The sequence below is a fragment of the Antedon bifida genome, chromosome 2, assembly GCF_963402885.1.
Source record: "Antedon bifida chromosome 2, ecAntBifi1.1, whole genome shotgun sequence".
Classification (NCBI taxonomy): Eukaryota; Metazoa; Echinodermata; class Crinoidea; order Comatulida; family Antedonidae; genus Antedon; species Antedon bifida.
In genome coordinates this window covers 19,055,016-19,075,882 of record NC_136227.1, presented here as the reverse complement: position 1 = coordinate 19,075,882, position 20,867 = coordinate 19,055,016, and the positions used below count along the sequence as shown (strand labels likewise).

The window sequence follows — 20,867 nt, the reverse complement described above, 5'->3', positions numbered from 1 at the left end:
GTATGTACAGTAAATCATGGAGGTAAAAAATAAAAATGTTTAGCTCCATGGTAACATTTTAGTTGTATTGACATTGATAAATTAGCCTATATTGAAATTGAACGTAATTTGTAAAGTTAAAAGTGAATTTCTCGCCGTGTCTATTGTACGGTGGCTGATTTCCGCCAAAGAAAACAATTAGGTTTTATAATAATACGGCGTTATAACGCCGTAATTAGGGCGTTATAACGCCGTAATTTAATAGTAAGGCGTTATAACTGTATACTATACACAATCGTTCACACGTACATGCGCATGCGTAATACATCAACAAACCTCTCGAATCTAATATCATACATAACGGAAACAACAAATATCGATACATCATGTCACGATTATTATATATCCCTGGTTCTCTATTGTTCATCCTGTATATCAATGATATGCTGATGACACATCTATTTTTCAATAAAAAATCTTAATTAATAATAAATTAAATAAAATAAACTTTCTAATAATTTCAATAAATCAAATGCTTTATGGACGAAACAAGCTTATACAACTTTCCAAAATGTTTAATGACATTGAGATTCAACTGGTAGGCCTCGTTAAGTGTCTTGGTGTATTGACTCTTATTTAAGCTGGAAACATCAAATACATTATCTCAGATGATAAGGCTATCCAAATTTTTACCTCAAAGTATTCTCCAAAATAGTAATGATAATGATTATCGAACATTTATAAAGCGATCTTTACCGAGCGCTTTAGTCTCACAGCGCTACATGAAAAGAATAAGTATTGAAATAGATGAGTTTCAAGAGAGATTCCATGCTAGAAGGTAAAGGTAAAGGTAAAGGTATTCATATTTGTCCTCAAGCTTAACTGGAAACTGAGGAAATTCGGATTAGGCCCTCCACGGACCCACGGCAGCCAGCAGTGCAGCGCCTACCAGATCAGCACACCGGGAGACGATCCCCTACTCTTTTCGAATAGTGTACTAAGTTCTTTAACGTGCACTGTTAAGTACACGGGACCAACGGCTTTACATCCCATCACTGTGATCTGTATTACAAAATATTTATATGATAAATTACGTTGGGGTTTTTTACACAACTATCGTACACACCTTATTAAAAATTAATATTGAAAAAAACCCAACGTAATTACAAACTCTATGACACACATGTAAACACAAACAACATTTACTTCTCTAACGTCAGCAACTCGAAATTAATCGACATACTTATAAAGAAGAAATCTATAATCACAATTAAATTTATAAACAAATAATGATATTTAATATTAGTATAATTATTTCCATACAAAAAGTATAAATAAATTCAATTATTTACCCAAAAAAAATATTTATTGCACAAATGATATTTGCAACCAAAAAAATGTATTGCACAAATGATATTTACAAAATAATTACAAAGGTTAAAAATAAATTTCTCTTATTTACAAGAATATTACACAAATAATACTTAAAAACTTAAACGAACTACTGAGCAAATGGACTGAATTACAAAATATTTTTTTCAACAACATAATTCTTTATGTTACATACGTTTGATAAAATCAATTGATGCAACTAATTCTTTGCAAAATAATTTTCTGCTACAAACTTCTTGTAAAAAATAATTTTATGTAACGAATTTCTTTGCATAATTATTTTTATGTAACAAACATTTGGAAAAATTTATTTTCATGTAACAAATTTATCTACACAAATATGTTTATGTTACAAACTTCTTAACAAATTTATCTTATCTAAATTAAATAAATGTACTTAAAAAATGTAATTAAGTAAATTCAGTATAATATATTTTATTTATTTTTGACAATTTTCTTGACAAAATTTAATTATGTTATACGGTATTTACTCTATCCAAACTGTGTCATCCCTTGTAATTGTCATTAGCTTCTTTGGGAACGATGTGTTTTTTGTTTTGTTTGATCATGTGGATTTCCAATTTCAATCCATTTCTATATGTCTAATCTGCAATCAGTAATTTCCGTTCAGTCCTTCATATCATCAAGACGCTCTTTTTTGTTTATAAAATCTCTTCACTATACTAAGGATTAAAAAAGCTCCATAATTATATTCACATTTTTTGACAAATTAAATTTGAATGTTGTAACTTTCTAAACACAAATAAATCTAACACATTTCTTGACAAAATTAGTTTCTATGTTACAACTTCTTTTTAAAAACAAAAAATGTTTTAAGCTGTAACTTTCAATTACATCCATTATCCATTATCAAATCCATTATTTGTTTTGTCGAGCGTTATGGTTGATTTAGAGGAAGTGGTTTTAGCATACATTGAATATAAATTGACGGGGTTAGTTGTTTTGGACTCGTGCTTGTAAAGAGTTGGAAAATTTTAATGTGTTAGATTTGTGTAAAGATATTTCTTCGGAAGCGCTGTATTATGTATTAGAACAAATGATGAGCGATAGAAAAATAAACGTCGGCAGACTTGTGACAGGACTCGTTGTATGTACATGTGTTGCGACACAATGTGACACTGAATTGCAGTTGAAAAATGTAAAACGTGTCTCCTGTGGATTTTTCAAGGAAAAGTTTCCGTTATTTGAACTTCGTAATGACGATGAATCGATTAGTATGTTTCTTTTTTGTTCGCTGGTAGTTTAACAAATATTCTTAAATTATTTATTTTATTTATAATGCGCGTGTTTCATTTACTAATTATTTTTATTTATTTTTTTATTTTCGTTCAGAATTTGTTTCTGTGTAGGAAAGGAGATGTTTTTTTCAGAGCAGTAGCATTCTTAGTGACTGGTATGGTGTTTTCGTTGAATGTTTTCAGATGTTTCTTCTAGTGTTATAAACAAATTATTATGAACACCATATTGTATTGATCTCTCTAATTAGTTTTTTATGTGTTATCATTTATCTAAAATGTATATTTCTCAATAATAACCTTTTACTTTATAAATTTTGTAAAAATACATTTATAATATGCCTTCCTATTGAAAGCGTCGTTACATATCGTGCGTCTCAAATTTGTTCTCTTTTGTGTGCGTTTTTTAGCAGTACGTATTGTGTCTTTCTTAAAAGATTTAAAATTGAAAACACGTAGAAAATGAAATTCATTTTGAAATAAATCTATGCTTTATACATTTTGTATGTTTATTTTTGTAATATTACTTATTATATATAAAATATAACTTTACATTATAGACCTACTGTTTAAAATAAAAAGAAGTAAACAGAATATTTTTAATCAGTAGTATATAAGGGAAACCAGGCCTTTTTTATACCCCCAGGGCAGGAGTAAACAGGCCTATATGGAATGTCATATCCCTAGGGCTTATTTCATATTTTCTATTGTTTAATTTCCTGCTATTGTATTATTAATTAGTGAAAGGTCATTCTTTGTTAGAGAAGGGGTTTGTTATTTTGGCGGGGTTTTCGTTTTGGCCTGGGTTATATTTGTAGTTAGTGATGAATTTGTATTAAAAAAATAATGAAGGTAATTCTTTGTTTGAGGATTGCTATTTTTAGGCGGTTTGACCATTGCTCTTTTGTTTAGTTTATCCTAATTTCTTTTGTTCATTGTTCTTTTTGTTTGGTACAATAATTTTTGTTTTTGATATTTTAGCGCCGTTTCTTTTTAGACATTGTAAGAAAAGGGACTGTTTTTTGTGTTCTTTCCAATTGCCTCGTCTATTTTAGCGTAGAGTTACAGTATTTCGCTATGTCTGGAAGTATAGATTTTTCGCAAGGTAGCTGTGTAGATACAGTTATAATTATTAGCGATGATGAGGAGACTGTTGTTACAGGTAGCGATATCGGTGATCGGTACATGCGGACCAATGAGGGTGTATCCGTCGACGTTGATGAAGGAGGTGAGAGGGGTAGTCGGGCTACAAGCTGTATATTTACGTACGTAGACGAGGTGGAGAGAGAATTTTTATTAAAATTGGAATATTTAGCCAGAGAAGTGTTTGTTTCTCAAGTGTTAAACAAGTGTTGGATGTTAAGTAAAGCGGCTTGTTATGGTTGCGAATTTGATAGGCCTGGTCAAAAAGATCATGACTTCTGCTGTATGAAATCTCCAGAAGAACAGATTGACTATTTTTTTCAGGAGGTTTTGGATAAAGAGTATGTTACAGACGATACCGTGTACAGTGAGCTGAATATGTACGAGGAATATTCATTACCACGCTATAGACATTTTGTTTACTTTCTCGTAAATACCTTGACTAATTCAGAGAACCTGTATAAGTTATTGTGTGAGGATATCTAAAACGTGTTTCGCACGTGTCACGGTAAACGATTGACCGGAAAACAAACAATTAACAAAGCTTTAATCCGTCCCCACGTGTTGCAGGGAAACAATTGACAGAAAAGAAAAACAATTAATAACTGTATATATATATCGGACCTGATTCAAGCGTAATCGTTCAGAGTTGTCAACGATCATTCGTTTCACTCTCTATAACTCTCTACAGTCTATAAACATGAGTTTCAACTGTTTACCTACTCCGAAATTAGCAATTGGTGAGAAGGCCCGTAGGACTATGAAAAGAGTTATGGGGAGTTCTAATGGTCAAGCTGATGAGTGTAGCAGTTTTAAAATACCAACGATGGCTTCTACATCAGCGAATATATTGAATCCTAGAAAGTCTTTCAACGGTCAAACGAACGAGTGTAGCGGTTTGAGTAAAGCAACGATGCCGTCAAAAAGTAAAAAATCATTTCAATCTGCCTCAGGAATGAGCGCCAGGGATTATGCCGAAATGACCGGTGCTGAACCAAAGATTACCATAACTTCAACGAATCGGATTTTTCTGTCTGAAAAACGCCATGTAGTGGCCCAGCGCTGGGGTGAAGTTGTTTATGTATGCCTCAGAGAATTTTATCAAACGGAAGAAAATGGTGCCTTCAAACCTGGACCTCTAGGTATTAATTTACCCGTTCTGCTGTGGCAAAAACTTTTTACCAATATTGATTTAATTCTTCAAGCCCTAGACGGCTTGCAAAGAGACATTAACTTGGTGGAGGCAGTAAGAATCCCTCTTTCGGACACACCGATAATACATGTGGTAGTTAGTAGCTGGAAAGAAGAGCAGTTTGTATGTATTCGCCGTTGTTACCAGGCCGAAGAAGGAGGCGAGTTTAAACCCGGCAAAAAAGGTATAAACCTTCCAAAGAGACAGTGGTACAAGTTAATTGAACAACACAGTGAAATTCAAAAGATGATTGAAGAGGTTGATAATGATAATGCGGTTACCGTCGATGGTGGTGGTGACGAAAACGATAACGGAGGACGTTTATTCAATTCAGAGCAACAATTGCTATCCCCTGATGGGTTATCTGTGCAAAAGATAACAGGGGAAAATTTAGATTGTGATTACCTTCAACTTCTTGATAAAGGAACAGCCGATACATTGTTTAAAAAATGTGAGGAAGAGATTGACTATTTTACCGGTGATCTTGCAAAGGTGAAAGTGTACGGAAAGTGGTTTAATATTCCTAGAAAACAGGTTAGTTCCATTATTTTTTTTTTATCCGTGGTTTTGTATTAATGACTTGTTAATTACTTGTAGGCCTATATCGTTTCCTTTGTTTTTTCTTTATTTACCGCTGGGTAGCTATAGGTGTAATTTACTCTTTTACTGTAAATGATTTTATTTGGGCGTGTTCATCTACATCTCGCCAAATAAGATTCTTAAATTACTATGTAATGTATGGTTTTCCCCTCTGCAGGTTTCGTTTGGCGATTCGGGCTTAACTTACAAATATTCAGGCAATACAGTACCAGCTTTACCGTGGCCACCATTCCTGACAGATCTCCGCGATCTTTTAAAAACGGTTACAGGACATTACTTCAATTTTGTCTTGGTCAATCGGTAAATATTCTTGTTTATTATTTTGTTTGTTTTAATTCTATTGTGCAAGTGTTATTTTACTTACATACACCCCCTCCCCCCAATGAATAATTGGGGGTTTTTTTTAATCTCATGTTAAAATACTTTATTTTCTATTGTATTTTGTCGTTACTCTATAGATATGCTACTGGCAGTGATTACATTGGCGAACACAAAGATGATGTAAAAGACATGAATCACTTTAGTCCAATCGCCTCTGTATCATTGGGGCAAACACGTATGTTTAGATTTCGACATGGTGATGCGCGAGGTAAGAGTCCCAAAAGAATAATTGAGCCAGTAACTGTTGATCTTAAACACGGTACATTATTAATGATGAATTATCCCACTAATGAGTACTGGTACCATTCACTGCCTAAAAATCAATCCATCAAGCTACCAAGAATAAATCTTACGTTTAGAGATATTAAAAGATGAGAGAAATTTTACGCAAACATTAGGCCTAACAGTCTTTAATAGTGATTGCAGATCTCAAGAACATCAACTGTTCATGATCTGTTCTCATATAGTATAGTAGTACCAGTTAAATTACTTTTGTGATGATATTCCTACAAATGGGTGTATTATTGTATTGAAGTTAATTCACTTAGATATAGGGCTAATTCCATTGGTCGTTAATAATAATGTGATTGTTTGTCATTGTGTGGATAATGATTAACTTTACGAAACAAATAGCTGTATTATTGTATTGAAATTCACTTAGATCTATACCTAATTCCATTGATCGTTAATATTCATGTGATTGTTTCTCATTGTGTGGATAAAAATTAAATAATCTCTTAAAAGTAAATTTTATTATATTTCTAATTGTTATAAATATATGTAACAGTTTCTTATGTTTTTAACAAGTTTTTCTTTAGAGCGTTTTAACCGTTTAGTTAGTAATTTCAAGAGAGAAACAGGTACTTGAAACGGATAAATGATGTCGTAACGTAGGAAACGGACTGGTAGATTAAAAGAAACGTTATAGGCCTAATAACACTAATAATAACAAACATATATTTCGTACATGTATCGATAAGTTATCTAAATATGTGTGATTAATATTATTACAATAAAGACCATGTAGATCTACAGTAGTTTTACTGTAAGGGGTATTGTAAATAAATTTTGAATTCAATGGTGAGAAATAACAGATGTCTGCGTATTATTTAATATTACTTTTATCATAATTGCAAACACAGGTCGATCATAATTTGAAGGCAGAAAGACGTTTTGGTTGCCAATTGTATTTTCTTTACACTTAACACATTTTAACAGAAAAACAAAAAAGCTAGACATTCAACCGGAGTCCAAAAATTGAAATTTGTTTACAAGCAGGTTATTTCCATTAGTTATTCTAAGGCCTACTTTTTTTTCTACATGTTTATCTTTCGACTATTTTTTAAAAACTTTTGTTTTATGAATCTTCCGCTGTTTCGTTAGCAATTTTACAGGCCTGTGTCTTCGCTCTGCAGGCTTAACCTTATAACGACATACATTTTAACGGTTCTTTGTAAATGTTCTCTTATTGATGGTTACCTATAGCTCTATCTAGCACTATTTTATGAAAGATTCCTCAGTAAGGGGTTTATTACTGACGCTAGATATCATCGACAGGGAATATTAGACAAAACATGACGTCACTATTTTTAAAAGGTGTTCTCATTCAAGAACAGCTGACGTCAATGAAGAATACGTTACAACACGATAACTACCGGACAGCAGCAAAAAACATCAGCCAATCACAAAGCTGAGCTACTAGTTAAATAATAAATAAATGAAACAAAGACAAAAGAAAAGGAAATACACCAAACAAATCATTTTCGTCTCGAAGTTATATTAACGTAAATGTTTCCTTCACAAAATCACAGGAGACGCGTTTAACGTTTCCAATTGTAAAACAGTTTCAAATTGCGTCGCATCATACTGCTAGTACCTTACTGTAAAATATCTACCGATATATATTTTGCTAGTCACTCATCATTTTATTACATCACATTATTCAACTCATCAGGTGTAATATCTTTACACAAATCCTTTATATCTTTACTTTTTTTCTTACCAGCTCATAACAAACATGAATATTACTCTAAAGGATTTATACTCAATGTACGATAAACCCCCCCCCCCCTTTTTTTTTAAAGTCTGCATAGCGGCACGAGAAAACAATTGATAATGGGGATAAAAAGTTTGTCTTACATTGTTATACAGTAAACTGTGTTTTTCTTTGTTTCCACCATCTCATTGTTTATAATTATGTATGTTAATGTCGATAGTGTTTCACTAGTACAGTTTATTACTTGTTTATACTCGTAAAGTTTGCAGGCCTCCATGTTGTTGGTATATTTTGTAAAAATTGTATTTATGTTTACTTTTTAAAAATCGTTTTTTTGCATTTTATCTCCTCCTGGTTAAAATGAGTGTGATGTTGCTTAAAAAGTTAACAAGTATAACCACTAAAACGGTTCATTACCTGTAGAAAATCATCGATATTGTAACATGCGGTAAACAATACAAATTAGTTTCACAAATTATTTAAACAATAACACTAACAAATTATTAGAATTTAAGAAAATAAAGGTGTACAGATTTTATTTCGATAAAAAAAAGTGTACAAAAACAACTTTACAAAAAAATGTGCAGAATAAATTAAACTAATTCTTATAAAGGTGTACAGTGTACATTGGCCACAGACATTCTTAAAACGAGGTGTACAGCTTTTATTTAAAAAAAAAGTATAAAAAAATAATTTTACAAAAAGCGTATAGAATAAATTTACAAAAAAAGTTCACACATTAAACTAATGCTTATAAAAGTGTACAGTGTACATGTCGATGTGTACATGTAACGTGGCATTACCATTAAGAAACAAATACAAACCAAACACTTAACAGCTAAAACAGCATAGCGATCGTTTTCGTACGAAAAACAATACCTCCAGCAGGTATATCAACTTTAGTATTTTAAGTATAGGGCCTACACGTGACAAACACACACACCCTCTTGAATTGTAGGTACAGGCCTTTTGCCGTCCGTAATTGAAACTGTTCGGAAAATTGAAGTTAATATTCTGAGATTAGGCCTATAGCCTATGATTGCATTCTGTCTTCCCTCTCAGGAGCTTAGACTTGTCAACGGTCTAAAAGAGCTGTAATGCAGGATGCGAAACATAAAAGTTTATTAATAAACAGTATATTATAACGATAAAGAAACGAATGTACGATACACCAATATAACAGTACAATAACTGATTAACTGAAGACTTGAAGTCTACTGTATTCCTACAATCATTCAAGTAGACATTGTTTGCTGAGTGTATGATACTTTCTCCAAAGAGAATTCGAACAATGTGTTTTTTCGGACGTGTTTCTACGGTTATCAGAACGGGTCAATAATAATAAATAAACAAAAACAAAAAAAAACGAACAGCCTACTAACTTCCAAAAAATCAATACCTAAATAAGCTGAACCTAACCCACTAATTAATCTCTTCCATACATCAAAATCGGCCGAAAATGATCTGAACATTGAAAAGTGGACACGGTCGTCTGTTCTTCTTTTCTGTTTCCACGGCTTCTGACATCCTCGTTGGTGATAAAGCCATGCGGTCTACACACTTATGATGACCACATCGCATAACATGTTCAGGGAACTTATTTTTCAACTTTCTGATACAATGTTTAAATACAAGTGGACTGGAAACCATTTAGGAATAGGGTTTTCTAATAATAAAAGTTGTGTAAAACTTTAGTTATGGTCAAGGGGAATTGGTCAAGACTTGGAGTAAATGGTCAAAACCGGGGGCAAAGACCGAGAGAAAATTAATGTACACCATTTTATAAGTTTATAGTCAATTATTGTGTTAACATTCATTTATGAATAAACCTGTATACGTATTCAATAATAAAAAAAAAATAACTTTCTTACGCTTAATATCATGAATAGCATATCTTTAGTGGTTAAGGTAATATATTATTTCTCTGTATACTGACGTCACACATATAGATAAAGAGAGACTGTCCATTAATAAAAGCTGTGTAAAACTTTAGTTATGGTCAAAGGGGATTGGTCAAGACTTGAAATAAATGGTCGAGACTTGGAGTAAATGGTCGAGACCGGGTGAAAATGGTCAAGACAGAGATAAAAATTAATGTACACCATTTTATAAGTTTATAGTCACTTATTGTATTTAATTTCATTTATGATTAAACCTGTATACCTATTCAATAATAAAAAAATTAATTTTCTTACACTTAATATCATGAATAACATATCTTTAGTGGTTAAGGTATTATAATATTTCTCTGTATACTGACCTCACAAATATTGATAAAGAGAGACTGTAACTAAATTTTTATTGATTATTAGGGTTACAGTGAGAGTTCTATGCAAACATTAAAAGGTCCAATTAGCTCTATACAAGGACGAATGGACAGTGACAATTTACCAGTAAACTCTGGTCAACCGTTTTATTGGGGGGGCTCTCAAATTTCGACGAAGTCGAAAATTGAAACTCCCATGCTTTTGTGACCAGAGTTTACTGGTAAATTGTCACTGTCCATTCGTCCTTGTATAGAGGTAAAGTTCAAGTGTCAATTGACACAACCGTTTTTCCAATGTTCAGAGTTCAAGTAATTTACCTTTTAATGTTTAACCCTAGTTTAAAAATAAAAATGTCCTCTTTTGCAGAGTCGTAACCCTTATATGGTTTGAGCACATTTGTTAGGTACCGGTACATAATTAAGTTGGGTGGCTCCTTAATTGGACCTTTTAATGTTTGCATAGAACTCTCACTGTAACCCTAATAATCAATAAAAATTTAGTTACAGTCTCTCTTTATCAATATTTGTGAGGTCAGTATACAGAGAAATATTATAATACCTTAACCACTAAAGATATGTTATTCATGATATTAAGTGTAAGAAAATTAATTTTTTTATTATTGAATAGGTATACAGGTTTAATCATAAATGAAATTAAATACAATAAGTGACTATAAACTTATAAAATGGTGTACATTAATTTTTATCTCTGTCTTGACCATTTTCACCCGGTCTCGACCATTTACTCCAAGTCTCGACCATTTATTTCAAGTCTTGACCAATCCCCTTTGACCATAACTAAAGTTTTACACAGCTTTTATTAATGGACAGTCTCTCTTTATCTATATGTGTGACGTCAGTATACAGAGAAATAATATATTACCTTAACCACTAAAGATATGCTATTCATGATATTAAGCGTAAGAAAGTTATTTTTTTTTTTATTATTGAATACGTATACAGGTTTATTCATAAATGAATGTTAACACAATAATTGACTATAAACTTATAAAATGGTGTACATTAATTTTCTCTCGGTCTTTGCCCCCGGTTTTGACCATTTACTCCAAGTCTTGACCAATTCCCCTTGACCATAACTAAAGTTTTACACAACTTTTATTATTAGAAAACCCTATTCCTAAATGGTTTCCAGTCCACTTGTATTTAAACATTGTATCAGAAAGTTGAAAAATAAGTTCCCTGAACATGTTATGCGATGTGGTCATCATAAGTGTGTAGACCGCATGGCTTTATCACCAACGAGGATGTCAGAAGCCGTGGAAACAGAAAAGAAGAACAGACGACCGTGTCCACTTTTCAATGTTCAGATCATTTTCGGCCGATTTTGATGTATGGAAGAGATTAATTAGTGGGTTAGGTTCAGCTTATTTAGGTATTGATTTTTTGGAAGTTAGTAGGCTGTTCGTTTTTTTTTGTTTTTGTTTATTTATTATTATTGACCCGTTCTGATAACCGTAGAAACACGTCCGAAAAAACACATTGTTCGAATTCTCTTTGGAGAAAGTATCATACACTCAGCAAACAATGTCTACTTGAATGATTGTAGGAATACAGTAGACTTCAAGTCTTCAGTTAATCAGTTATTGTACTGTTATATTGGTGTATCGTACATTCGTTTCTTTATCGTTATAATATACTGTTTATTAATAAACTTTTATGTTTCGCATCCTGCATTACAGCTCTTTTAGACCGTTGACAAGTCTAAGCTCCTGAGAGGGAAGACAGAATGCAATCATAGGCTATAGGCCTAATCTCAGAATATTAACTTCAATTTTCCGAACAGTTTCAATTACGGACGGCAAAAGGCCTGTACCTACAATTCAAGAGGGTGTGTGTGTTTGTCACGTGTAGGCCCTATACTTAAAATACTAAAGTTGATATACCTGCTGGAGGTATTGTTTTTCGTACGAAAACGATCGCTATGCTGTTTTAGCTGTTAAGTGTTTGGTTTGTATTTGTTTCTTAATGGTAATGCCACGTTACATGTACACATCGACATGTACACTGTACACTTTTATAAGCATTAGTTTAATGTGTGAACTTTTTTTGTAAATTTATTCTATACGCTTTTTGTAAAATTATTTTTTTATACTTTTTTTTAAAATAAAAGCTGTACACCTCGTTTTAAGAATGTCTGTGGCCAATGTACACTGTACACCTTTATAAGAATTAGTTTAATTTATTCTGCACATTTTTTTGTAAAGTTGTTTTTGTACACTTTTTTTTATCGAAATAAAATCTGTACACCTTTATTTTCTTAAATTCTAATAATTTGTTAGTGTTATTGTTTAAATAATTTGTGAAACTAATTTGTATTGTTTACCGCATGTTACAATATCGATGATTTTCTACAGGTAATGAACCGTTTTAGTGGTTATACTTGTTAACTTTTTAAGCAACATCACACTCATTTTAACCAGGAGGAGATAAAATGCAAAAAAACGATTTTTAAAAAGTAAACATAAATACAATTTTTACAAAATATACCAACAACATGGAGGCCTGCAAACTTTACGAGTATAAACAAGTAATAAACTGTACTAGTGAAACACTATCGACATTAACATACATAATTATAAACAATGAGATGGTGGAAACAAAGAAAAACACAGTTTACTGTATAACAATGTAAGACAAACTTTTTATCCCCATTATCAATTGTTTTCTCGTGCCGCTATGCAGACTTTAAAAAAAAAGGGGGGGGGGGGGTTTATCGTACATTGAGTATAAATCCTTTAGAGTAATATTCATGTTTGTTATGAGCTGGTAAGAAAAAAAGTAAAGATATAAAGGATTTGTGTAAAGATATTACACCTGATGAGTTGAATAATGTGATGTAATAAAATGATGAGTGACTAGCAAAATATATATCGGTAGATATTTTACAGTAAGGTACTAGCAGTATGATGCGACGCAATTTGAAACTGTTTTACAATTGGAAACGTTAAACGCGTCTCCTGTGATTTTGTGAAGGAAACATTTACGTTAATATAACTTCGAGACGAAAATGATTTGTTTGGTGTATTTCCTTTTCTTTTGTCTTTGTTTCATTTATTTATTATTTAACTAGTAGCTCAGCTTTGTGATTGGCTGATGTTTTTTGCTGCTGTCCGGTAGTTATCGTGTTGTAACGTATTCTTCATTGACGTCAGCTGTTCTTGAATGAGAACACCTTTTAAAAATAGTGACGTCATGTTTTGTCTAATATTCCCTGTCGATGATATCTAGCGTCAGTAATAAACCCCTTACTGAGGAATCTTTCATAAAATAGTGCTAGATAGAGCTATAGGTAACCATCAATAAGAGAACATTTACAAAGAACCGTTAAAATGTATGTCGTTATAAGGTTAAGCCTGCAGAGCGAAGACACAGGCCTGTAAAATTGCTAACGAAACAGCGGAAGATTCATAAAACAAAAGTTTTTAAAAAATAGTCGAAAGATAAACATGTAGAAAAAAAAGTAGGCCTTAGAATAACTAATGGAAATAACCTGCTTGTAAACAAATTTCAATTTTTGGACTCCGGTTGAATGTCTAGCTTTTTTGTTTTTCTGTTAAAATGTGTTAAGTGTAAAGAAAATACAATTGGCAACCAAAACGTCTTTCTGCCTTCAAATTATGATCGACCTGTGTTTGCAATTATGATAAAAGTAATATTAAATAATACGCAGACATCTGTTATTTCTCACCATTGAATTCAAAATTTATTTACAATACCCCTTACAGTAAAACTACTGTAGATCTACATGGTCTTTATTGTAATAATATTAATCACACATATTTAGATAACTTATCGATACATGTACGAAATATATGTTTGTTATTATTAGTGTTATTAGGCCTATAACGTTTCTTTTAATCTACCAGTCCGTTTCCTACGTTACGACATCATTTATCCGTTTCAAGTACCTGTTTCTCTCTTGAAATTACTAACTAAACGGTTAAAACGCTCTAAAGAAAAACTTGTTAAAAACATAAGAAACTGTTACATATATTTATAACAATTAGAAATATAATAAAATTTACTTTTAAGAGATTATTTAATTTTTATCCACACAATGAGAAACAATCACATGAATATTAACGATCAATGGAATTAGGTATAGATCTAAGTGAATTTCAATACAATAATACAGCTATTTGTTTCGTAAAGTTAATCATTATCCACACAATGACAAACAATCACATTATTATTAACGACCAATGGAATTAGCCCTATATCTAAGTGAATTAACTTCAATACAATAATACACCCATTTGTAGGAATATCATCACAAAAGTAATTTAACTGGTACTACTATACTATATGAGAACAGATCATGAACAGTTGATGTTCTTGAGATCTGCAATCACTATTAAAGACTGTTAGGCCTAATGTTTGCGTAAAATTTCTCTCATCTTTTAATATCTCTAAACGTAAGATTTATTCTTGGTAGCTTGATGGATTGATTTTTAGGCAGTGAATGGTACCAGTACTCATTAGTGGGATAATTCATCATTAATAATGTACCGTGTTTAAGATCAACAGTTACTGGCTCAATTATTCTTTTGGGACTCTTACCTCGCGCATCACCATGTCGAAATCTAAACATACGTGTTTGCCCCAATGATACAGAGGCGATTGGACTAAAGTGATTCATGTCTTTTACATCATCTTTGTGTTCGCCAATGTAATCACTGCCAGTAGCATATCTATAGAGTAACGACAAAATACAATAGAAAATAAAGTATTTTAACATGAGATTAAAAAAAACCCCCAATTATTCATTGGGGGGAGGGGGGTGTATGTAAGTAAAATAACACTTGCACAATAGAATTAAAACAAACAAAATAATAAACAAGAATATTTACCGATTGACCAAGACAAAATTGAAGTAATGTCCTGTAACCGTTTTTAAAAGATCGCGGAGATCTGTCAGGAATGGTGGCCACGGTAAAGCTGGTACTGTATTGCCTGAATATTTGTAAGTTAAGCCCGAATCGCCAAACGAAACCTGCAGAGGGGAAAACCATACATTACATAGTAATTTAAGAATCTTATTTGGCGAGATGTAGATGAACACGCCCAAATAAAATCATTTACAGTAAAAGAGTAAATTACACCTATAGCTACCCAGCGGTAAATAAAGAAAAAACAAAGGAAACGATATAGGCCTACAAGTAATTAACAAGTCATTAATACAAAACCACGGATAAAAAAAAAATAATGGAACTAACCTGTTTTCTAGGAATATTAAACCACTTTCCGTACACTTTCACCTTTGCAAGATCACCGGTAAAATAGTCAATCTCTTCCTCACATTTTTTAAACAATGTATCGGCTGTTCCTTTATCAAGAAGTTGAAGGTAATCACAATCTAAATTTTCCCCTGTTATCTTTTGCACAGATAACCCATCAGGGGATAGCAATTGTTGCTCTGAATTGAATAAACGTCCTCCGTTATCGTTTTCGTCACCACCACCATCGACGGTAACCGCATTATCATTATCAACCTCTTCAATCATCTTTTGAATTTCACTGTGTTGTTCAATTAACTTGTACCACTGTCTCTTTGGAAGGTTTATACCTTTTTTGCCGGGTTTAAACTCGCCTCCTTCTTCGGCCTGGTAACAACGGCGAATACATACAAACTGCTCTTCTTTCCAGCTACTAACTACCACATGTATTATCGGTGTGTCCGAAAGAGGGATTCTTACTGCCTCCACCAAGTTAATGTCTCTTTGCAAGCCGTCTAGGGCTTGAAGAATTAAATCAATATTGGTAAAAAGTTTTTGCCACAGCAGAACGGGTAAATTAATACCTAGAGGTCCAGGTTTGAAGGCACCATTTTCTTCCGTTTGATAAAATTCTCTGAGGCATACATAAACAACTTCACCCCAGCGCTGGGCCACTACATGGCGTTTTTCAGACAGAAAAATCCGATTCGTTGAAGTTATGGTAATCTTTGGTTCAGCACCGGTCATTTCGGCATAATCCCTGGCGCTCATTCCTGAGGCAGATTGAAATGATTTTTTACTTTTTGACGGCATCGTTGCTTTACTCAAACCGCTACACTCGTTCGTTTGACCGTTGAAAGACTTTCTAGGATTCAATATATTCGCTGATGTAGAAGCCATCGTTGGTATTTTAAAACTGCTACACTCATCAGCTTGACCATTAGAACTCCCCATAACTCTTTTCATAGTCCTACGGGCCTTCTCACCAATTGCTAATTTCGGAGTAGGTAAACAGTTGAAACTCATGTTTATAGACTGTAGAGAGTTATAGAGAGTGAAACGAATGATCGTTGACAACTCTGAACGATTACGCTTGAATCAGGTCCGATATATATATACAGTTATTAATTGTTTTTCTTTTCTGTCAATTGTTTCCCTGCAACACGTGGGGACGGATTAAAGCTTTGTTAATTGTTTGTTTTCCGGTCAATCGTTTACCGTGACACGTGCGAAACACGTTTTAGATATCCTCACACAATAACTTATACAGGTTCTCTGAATTAGTCAAGGTATTTACGAGAAAGTAAACAAAATGTCTATAGCGTGGTAATGAATATTCCTCGTACATATTCAGCTCACTGTACACGGTATCGTCTGTAACATACTCTTTATCCAAAACCTCCTGAAAAAAATAGTCAATCTGTTCTTCTGGAGATTTCATACAGCAGAAGTCATGATCTTTTTGACCAGGCCTATCAAATTCGCAACCATAACAAGCCGCTTTACTTAACATCCAACACTTGTTTAACACTTGAGAAACAAACACTTCTCTGGCTAAATATTCCAATTTTAATAAAAATTCTCTCTCCACCTCGTCTACGTACGTAAATATACAGCTTGTAGCCCGACTACCCCTCTCACCTCCTTCATCAACGTCGACGGATACACCCTCATTGGTCCGCATGTACCGATCACCGATATCGCTACCTGTAACAACAGTCTCCTCATCATCGCTAATAATTATAACTGTATCTACACAGCTACCTTGCGAAAAATCTATACTTCCAGACATAGCGAAATACTGTAACTCTACGCTAAAATAGACGAGGCAATTGGAAAGAACACAAAAAACAGTCCCTTTTCTTACAATGTCTAAAAAGAAACGGCGCTAAAATATCAAAAACAAAAATTATTGTACCAAACAAAAAGAACAATGAACAAAAGAAATTAGGATAAACTAAACAAAAGAGCAATGGTCAAACCGCCTAAAAATAGCAATCCTCAAACAAAGAATTACCTTCATTATTTTTTTAATACAAATTCATCACTAACTACAAATATAACCCAGGCCAAAACGAAAACCCCGCCAAAATAACAAACCCCTTCTCTAACAAAGAATGACCTTTCACTAATTAATAATACAATAGCAGGAAATTAAACAATAGAAAATATGAAATAAGCCCTAGGGATATGACATTCCATATAGGCCTGTTTACTCCTGCCCTGGGGGTATAAAAAAGGCCTGGTTTCCCTTATATACTACTTTAATCACAATCATTTATTATGTGTGTTTGCAATTACATTTAACAAATAATAATAATAATAATTCAACAGAAAAGAAAACAAATTAAATTAATTCGAAAAATAAATTTACAAGGATACAAGGATACAAGGAAACTTTATTCATCCCAACTTGGGAAATTGTGCTGCTGTCTTATTACAATGCCGTAAAGAAAAGAGAAATGATAGGCCTAATACATAAGTGTGATAATAATAACAATAAAAAAATAAATTCCCCTATCTTTGAAATCTTTCATTATAGTCTCGTATGCTCCTTGGGAGGAAGGAGAGACGATGGCGTTCAGTGGATCCCCGTGGCGGCCTCAGTCTACCACTACGTTCCATAAGGCAGTCGGCAATGTCCGAGTTAAGGGGATGACTAACATCATTCCATATCACTCTAAACATATTGCGCAACCGTTCATGATAGACCGAGTCCACCACAGATAATTCACATCCAACCATCCTCCCTGTCCTCCTCACCAACCTGTCTATTCTATCCCTATCTCCCCTACCAACATTCCCACCCCAACCACCAGACAACAGAACTAATCACGGACAAATAAAACATACGGAGGATGTGGCTATCAACTTTAAATGAGCGTAGTTTACGTAGGCAGTACATACGTGAATTTAGTTTCTTTATAATGTAATTTATGTGTTCCCCCAGGACAGATATTCATCAAAAACCACCCCAAAATACTTAAAACTAGATACCCTCTCTACTTAAGCATTCTTTATTAGCACGTCTTTAGCCTCGACCCTCTTTTTAGTCCGGAAATCTATCACCATCTCTTTAGTTTTTTAAATCGTTTAATTTCTGAAATATACTGAGAATCATCATCCCCCCTGATTAACCCAATGAGAGCAGTGTCGTCAGCGAATTTAATAGCAGGTCATTAGATCTAAAGACAGCGGTATAGACTGAAAATAAAAATGGAGCCAACACCGTACCCTGGGGTGCGCCTGTGTTTGTAAAAATTAAATCCGAGATGGCTCCTGTACTTAATTTAACATATTGACTACGATTTACTAGAAAATTATATATAAAGAATATTAGTGAGCGCGGGAGTTCCATATTAAACAATTTATTAATTAGAAGGTGAGGTTGAATAGTGTTGAAGGCGGAGCTAAAGTCATAATACATGATTCTCACAGAGTGACCGAATTTAGCTACGCTTTCAAGATGAGAGTATATCTTTTCGAGTTTAAGCAATATAGCATCTTCAGTATTTCGTGAACTTCTGTACGCGAATTGCAGTGGGTCTAAATATTGGGAGATTAACGGCTTTAACTTATTGAGGACAATCCTTTCACACACTTTCATAACAACAGAGGTTAAAGCAATTGGTCTGAGGTCGTTCATACATTTTACACTATTCTTTTTCGGGACAGGAACTATACATGATTTTTTCCAAATGTCGGGCAGTAAATGATTTAAGAAACAAACAATAAAAATGGTAGTAAAAAATCCAGCTAACTGTGAGGAACATGTTTTAATAACTTTTGATAAGATAAAGTCCGGGTCAGTTGCTTTAGAAGGTTTCTGGCGGGGAAAATATCTCCTCACCTCGGCTACATCAGTTTGGAACTCGTATGCACAGGCGTCGTGATTTGATAGGGTGTCCTCGATAACCTTCGGTTCAGATGCAAAATCATATTTGTCAAACCTGTTGTAGAAGTTGTTGAGTTCATTTGCGTATTGTTCATTCATATTACTATTTGTTACGTCCGGCTTTGATACGCTTGAGTAACCACTCATTTGTCGCATGCCTTTCCAAACTTTGTTTGCGTCGTTACCACCGAGATTATTTTCAATTTTCTTATATATACGTTTTTGTTCCTTTATTTCACGTTTAAGTTCATGTTGGATGATTTTAAGTTGATCTTTGTCACCACTTTTGAACGCGATTTTTTTCCTATTGATGATTGCTTTAACACTCGAAGTGATCCATGGCTTGTTATTGCTGTATAACTTAATTTTTTTGGACGGTATCGCGATATCTGTGCAGAAACCAATATATTATGAACACACGGATTCTATCAATTCATTTATATTTGACGAATTTTCAGTAAAAACAGACCAGTCGGTGGCGTCAAGTTCACCTTTTAAGTTTTAATCGATCAATATTTTCCACCGACCAACATTTCACTACTATCTTCCTCGGTTTCTGTCTTTGTACGAGGGGCTTATATTTCGGACTTAGGAGAACTAAGTTGTGATCGGAAGCTCCTAAGTTCGGTAGTTTCGTCGACGAGTACGCGTTTTTCACATTGGAGTAACAGATATCCAATGTGGCTGCATCCCGGGTACCACAAGACACGTGTTGGTAATAATATACACTACTTTTATTTAAGGTACCGTGGTTGAAGTCACCGTTTATTATAATGCATGCATCAGGACAAGAAGACTCAATATCATTTATAATTTCACCCACTTCAATTGCTGCTGATTTAGCTAATTTCCTATGTGGAATGTACACAGTAATAGGATAACAATGTGGGAGAATTCTCTTGGGATGTAATACGGCCTTACCGACACAACCAATACTTCAACATTCGGGGTGCAGATGGCTTTCTTTAATGTAGCATTGTTTGGATGACAATATTGATTATTAACATAAACAATAAGTCCTCCACTCCACCCTTATCCGTGCCGATATCACCAGATCTATCTCCTCTGAACAGCTTAAATCCATCTATTTCCACATGGGTATCACTTATCTTCTCACAAAGCCAAGTTTCGGTAAATGCGAGAATGCATGCCGATCTGTAGTCATGGAAATATTTCACAAAAGCTCTAAGTTCGTCTACCTTGTTATTAATCGATCGTAGATTCCCGATGATAAGTATTGGTAAGTACGGTCGAAAATGCCTGGAACGGAGACGTTTGCGAACACCTGCGGCTTTCCCTCTCTTACGTCGCTTCATTTCCTTAGGTATGTCAAATACTTCGCCACGGTAGTGAGAATCGAGCGTTGTGTCCATGATTGCAAACAGATCCTCAGCTGAGTAACACAGCCTAGCGTTTTCGACATGTTTTGTACAGTCCATAGACACAATAAATAGCGTGAATAAGTGTATTAAATACCTTAACAGCATCATGAAGATAATACTTAATGACAATTGGCAAAATAATATCTTA

At 33.6% G+C, this 20,867-nt stretch overlaps 2 protein-coding genes across 4 annotated transcripts; one reads left to right on the top strand and one right to left on the bottom strand.

Annotated features, from left to right (window-relative positions):
* Positions 1 to 4,352: 4,352 nt before the first annotated feature.
* On the top strand, positions 4,353 to 7,034 carry LOC144858102 (uncharacterized). Of its 2 annotated transcripts, XR_013616199.1 has the most exons (4): positions 4,353 to 5,496; positions 5,720 to 5,862; positions 6,021 to 6,459; positions 6,577 to 7,034. XR_013616199.1 is itself a non-coding variant. In XM_078714642.1 (3 exons), exons 1-3 carry the CDS (start codon positions 4,471 to 4,473, stop codon positions 6,316 to 6,318), a joined length of 1,467 nt encoding a protein of 488 aa, XP_078570768.1. In that variant the 5' UTR covers positions 4,353 to 4,470; the 3' UTR covers positions 6,319 to 7,034. The 2 variants fall into 2 exon arrangements, 1 of the variants encoding a protein (XP_078570768.1); XM_078714642.1 differs by having other exon boundaries at positions 6,021 to 7,034.
* Positions 7,035 to 14,066: 7,032 nt separating this feature from the next.
* On the bottom strand, positions 14,067 to 16,583 carry LOC144835121 (uncharacterized). 2 transcript variants are annotated; one of them, XR_013611045.1, is made up of 4 exons: positions 15,443 to 16,583; positions 15,077 to 15,219; positions 14,479 to 14,917; positions 14,067 to 14,361 (listed from the first exon to the last, which is right to left on the bottom strand). XR_013611045.1 is itself a non-coding variant. In XM_078690164.1 (3 exons), the coding sequence occupies exons 1-3, from the start codon at positions 16,466 to 16,468 to the stop codon at positions 14,620 to 14,622; spliced, it is 1,467 nt and encodes a 488-aa protein (XP_078546290.1). In that variant the 5' UTR covers positions 16,469 to 16,583; the 3' UTR covers positions 14,067 to 14,619. The 2 variants fall into 2 exon arrangements, 1 of the variants encoding a protein (XP_078546290.1); XM_078690164.1 differs by having other exon boundaries at positions 14,067 to 14,917.
* Positions 16,584 to 20,867: the final 4,284 nt, after the last annotated feature.

Excerpts from the sequence above, each read along its gene's own strand:
- LOC144858102 (XM_078714642.1), top strand. The coding sequence starts at position 4,471 with ATGAGTTTCAACTGTTTACCTACTCCGAAATTAGCAATTGGTGAGAAG. Across the intron at positions 5,497-5,719 it reads TTAATATTCCTAGAAAACAG|GTTTCGTTTGGCGATTCGGG; the intron begins GTTAGTTCCATT and ends TCCCCTCTGCAG. Across the intron at positions 5,863-6,020 it reads AATTTTGTCTTGGTCAATCG|ATATGCTACTGGCAGTGATT; the intron begins GTAAATATTCTT and ends GTTACTCTATAG.
- LOC144835121 (XM_078690164.1), bottom strand. The coding sequence starts at position 16,468 with ATGAGTTTCAACTGTTTACCTACTCCGAAATTAGCAATTGGTGAGAAG. Across the intron at positions 15,220-15,442 it reads TTAATATTCCTAGAAAACAG|GTTTCGTTTGGCGATTCGGG; the intron begins GTTAGTTCCATT and ends TCCCCTCTGCAG. Across the intron at positions 14,918-15,076 it reads AATTTTGTCTTGGTCAATCG|ATATGCTACTGGCAGTGATT; the intron begins GTAAATATTCTT and ends GTTACTCTATAG.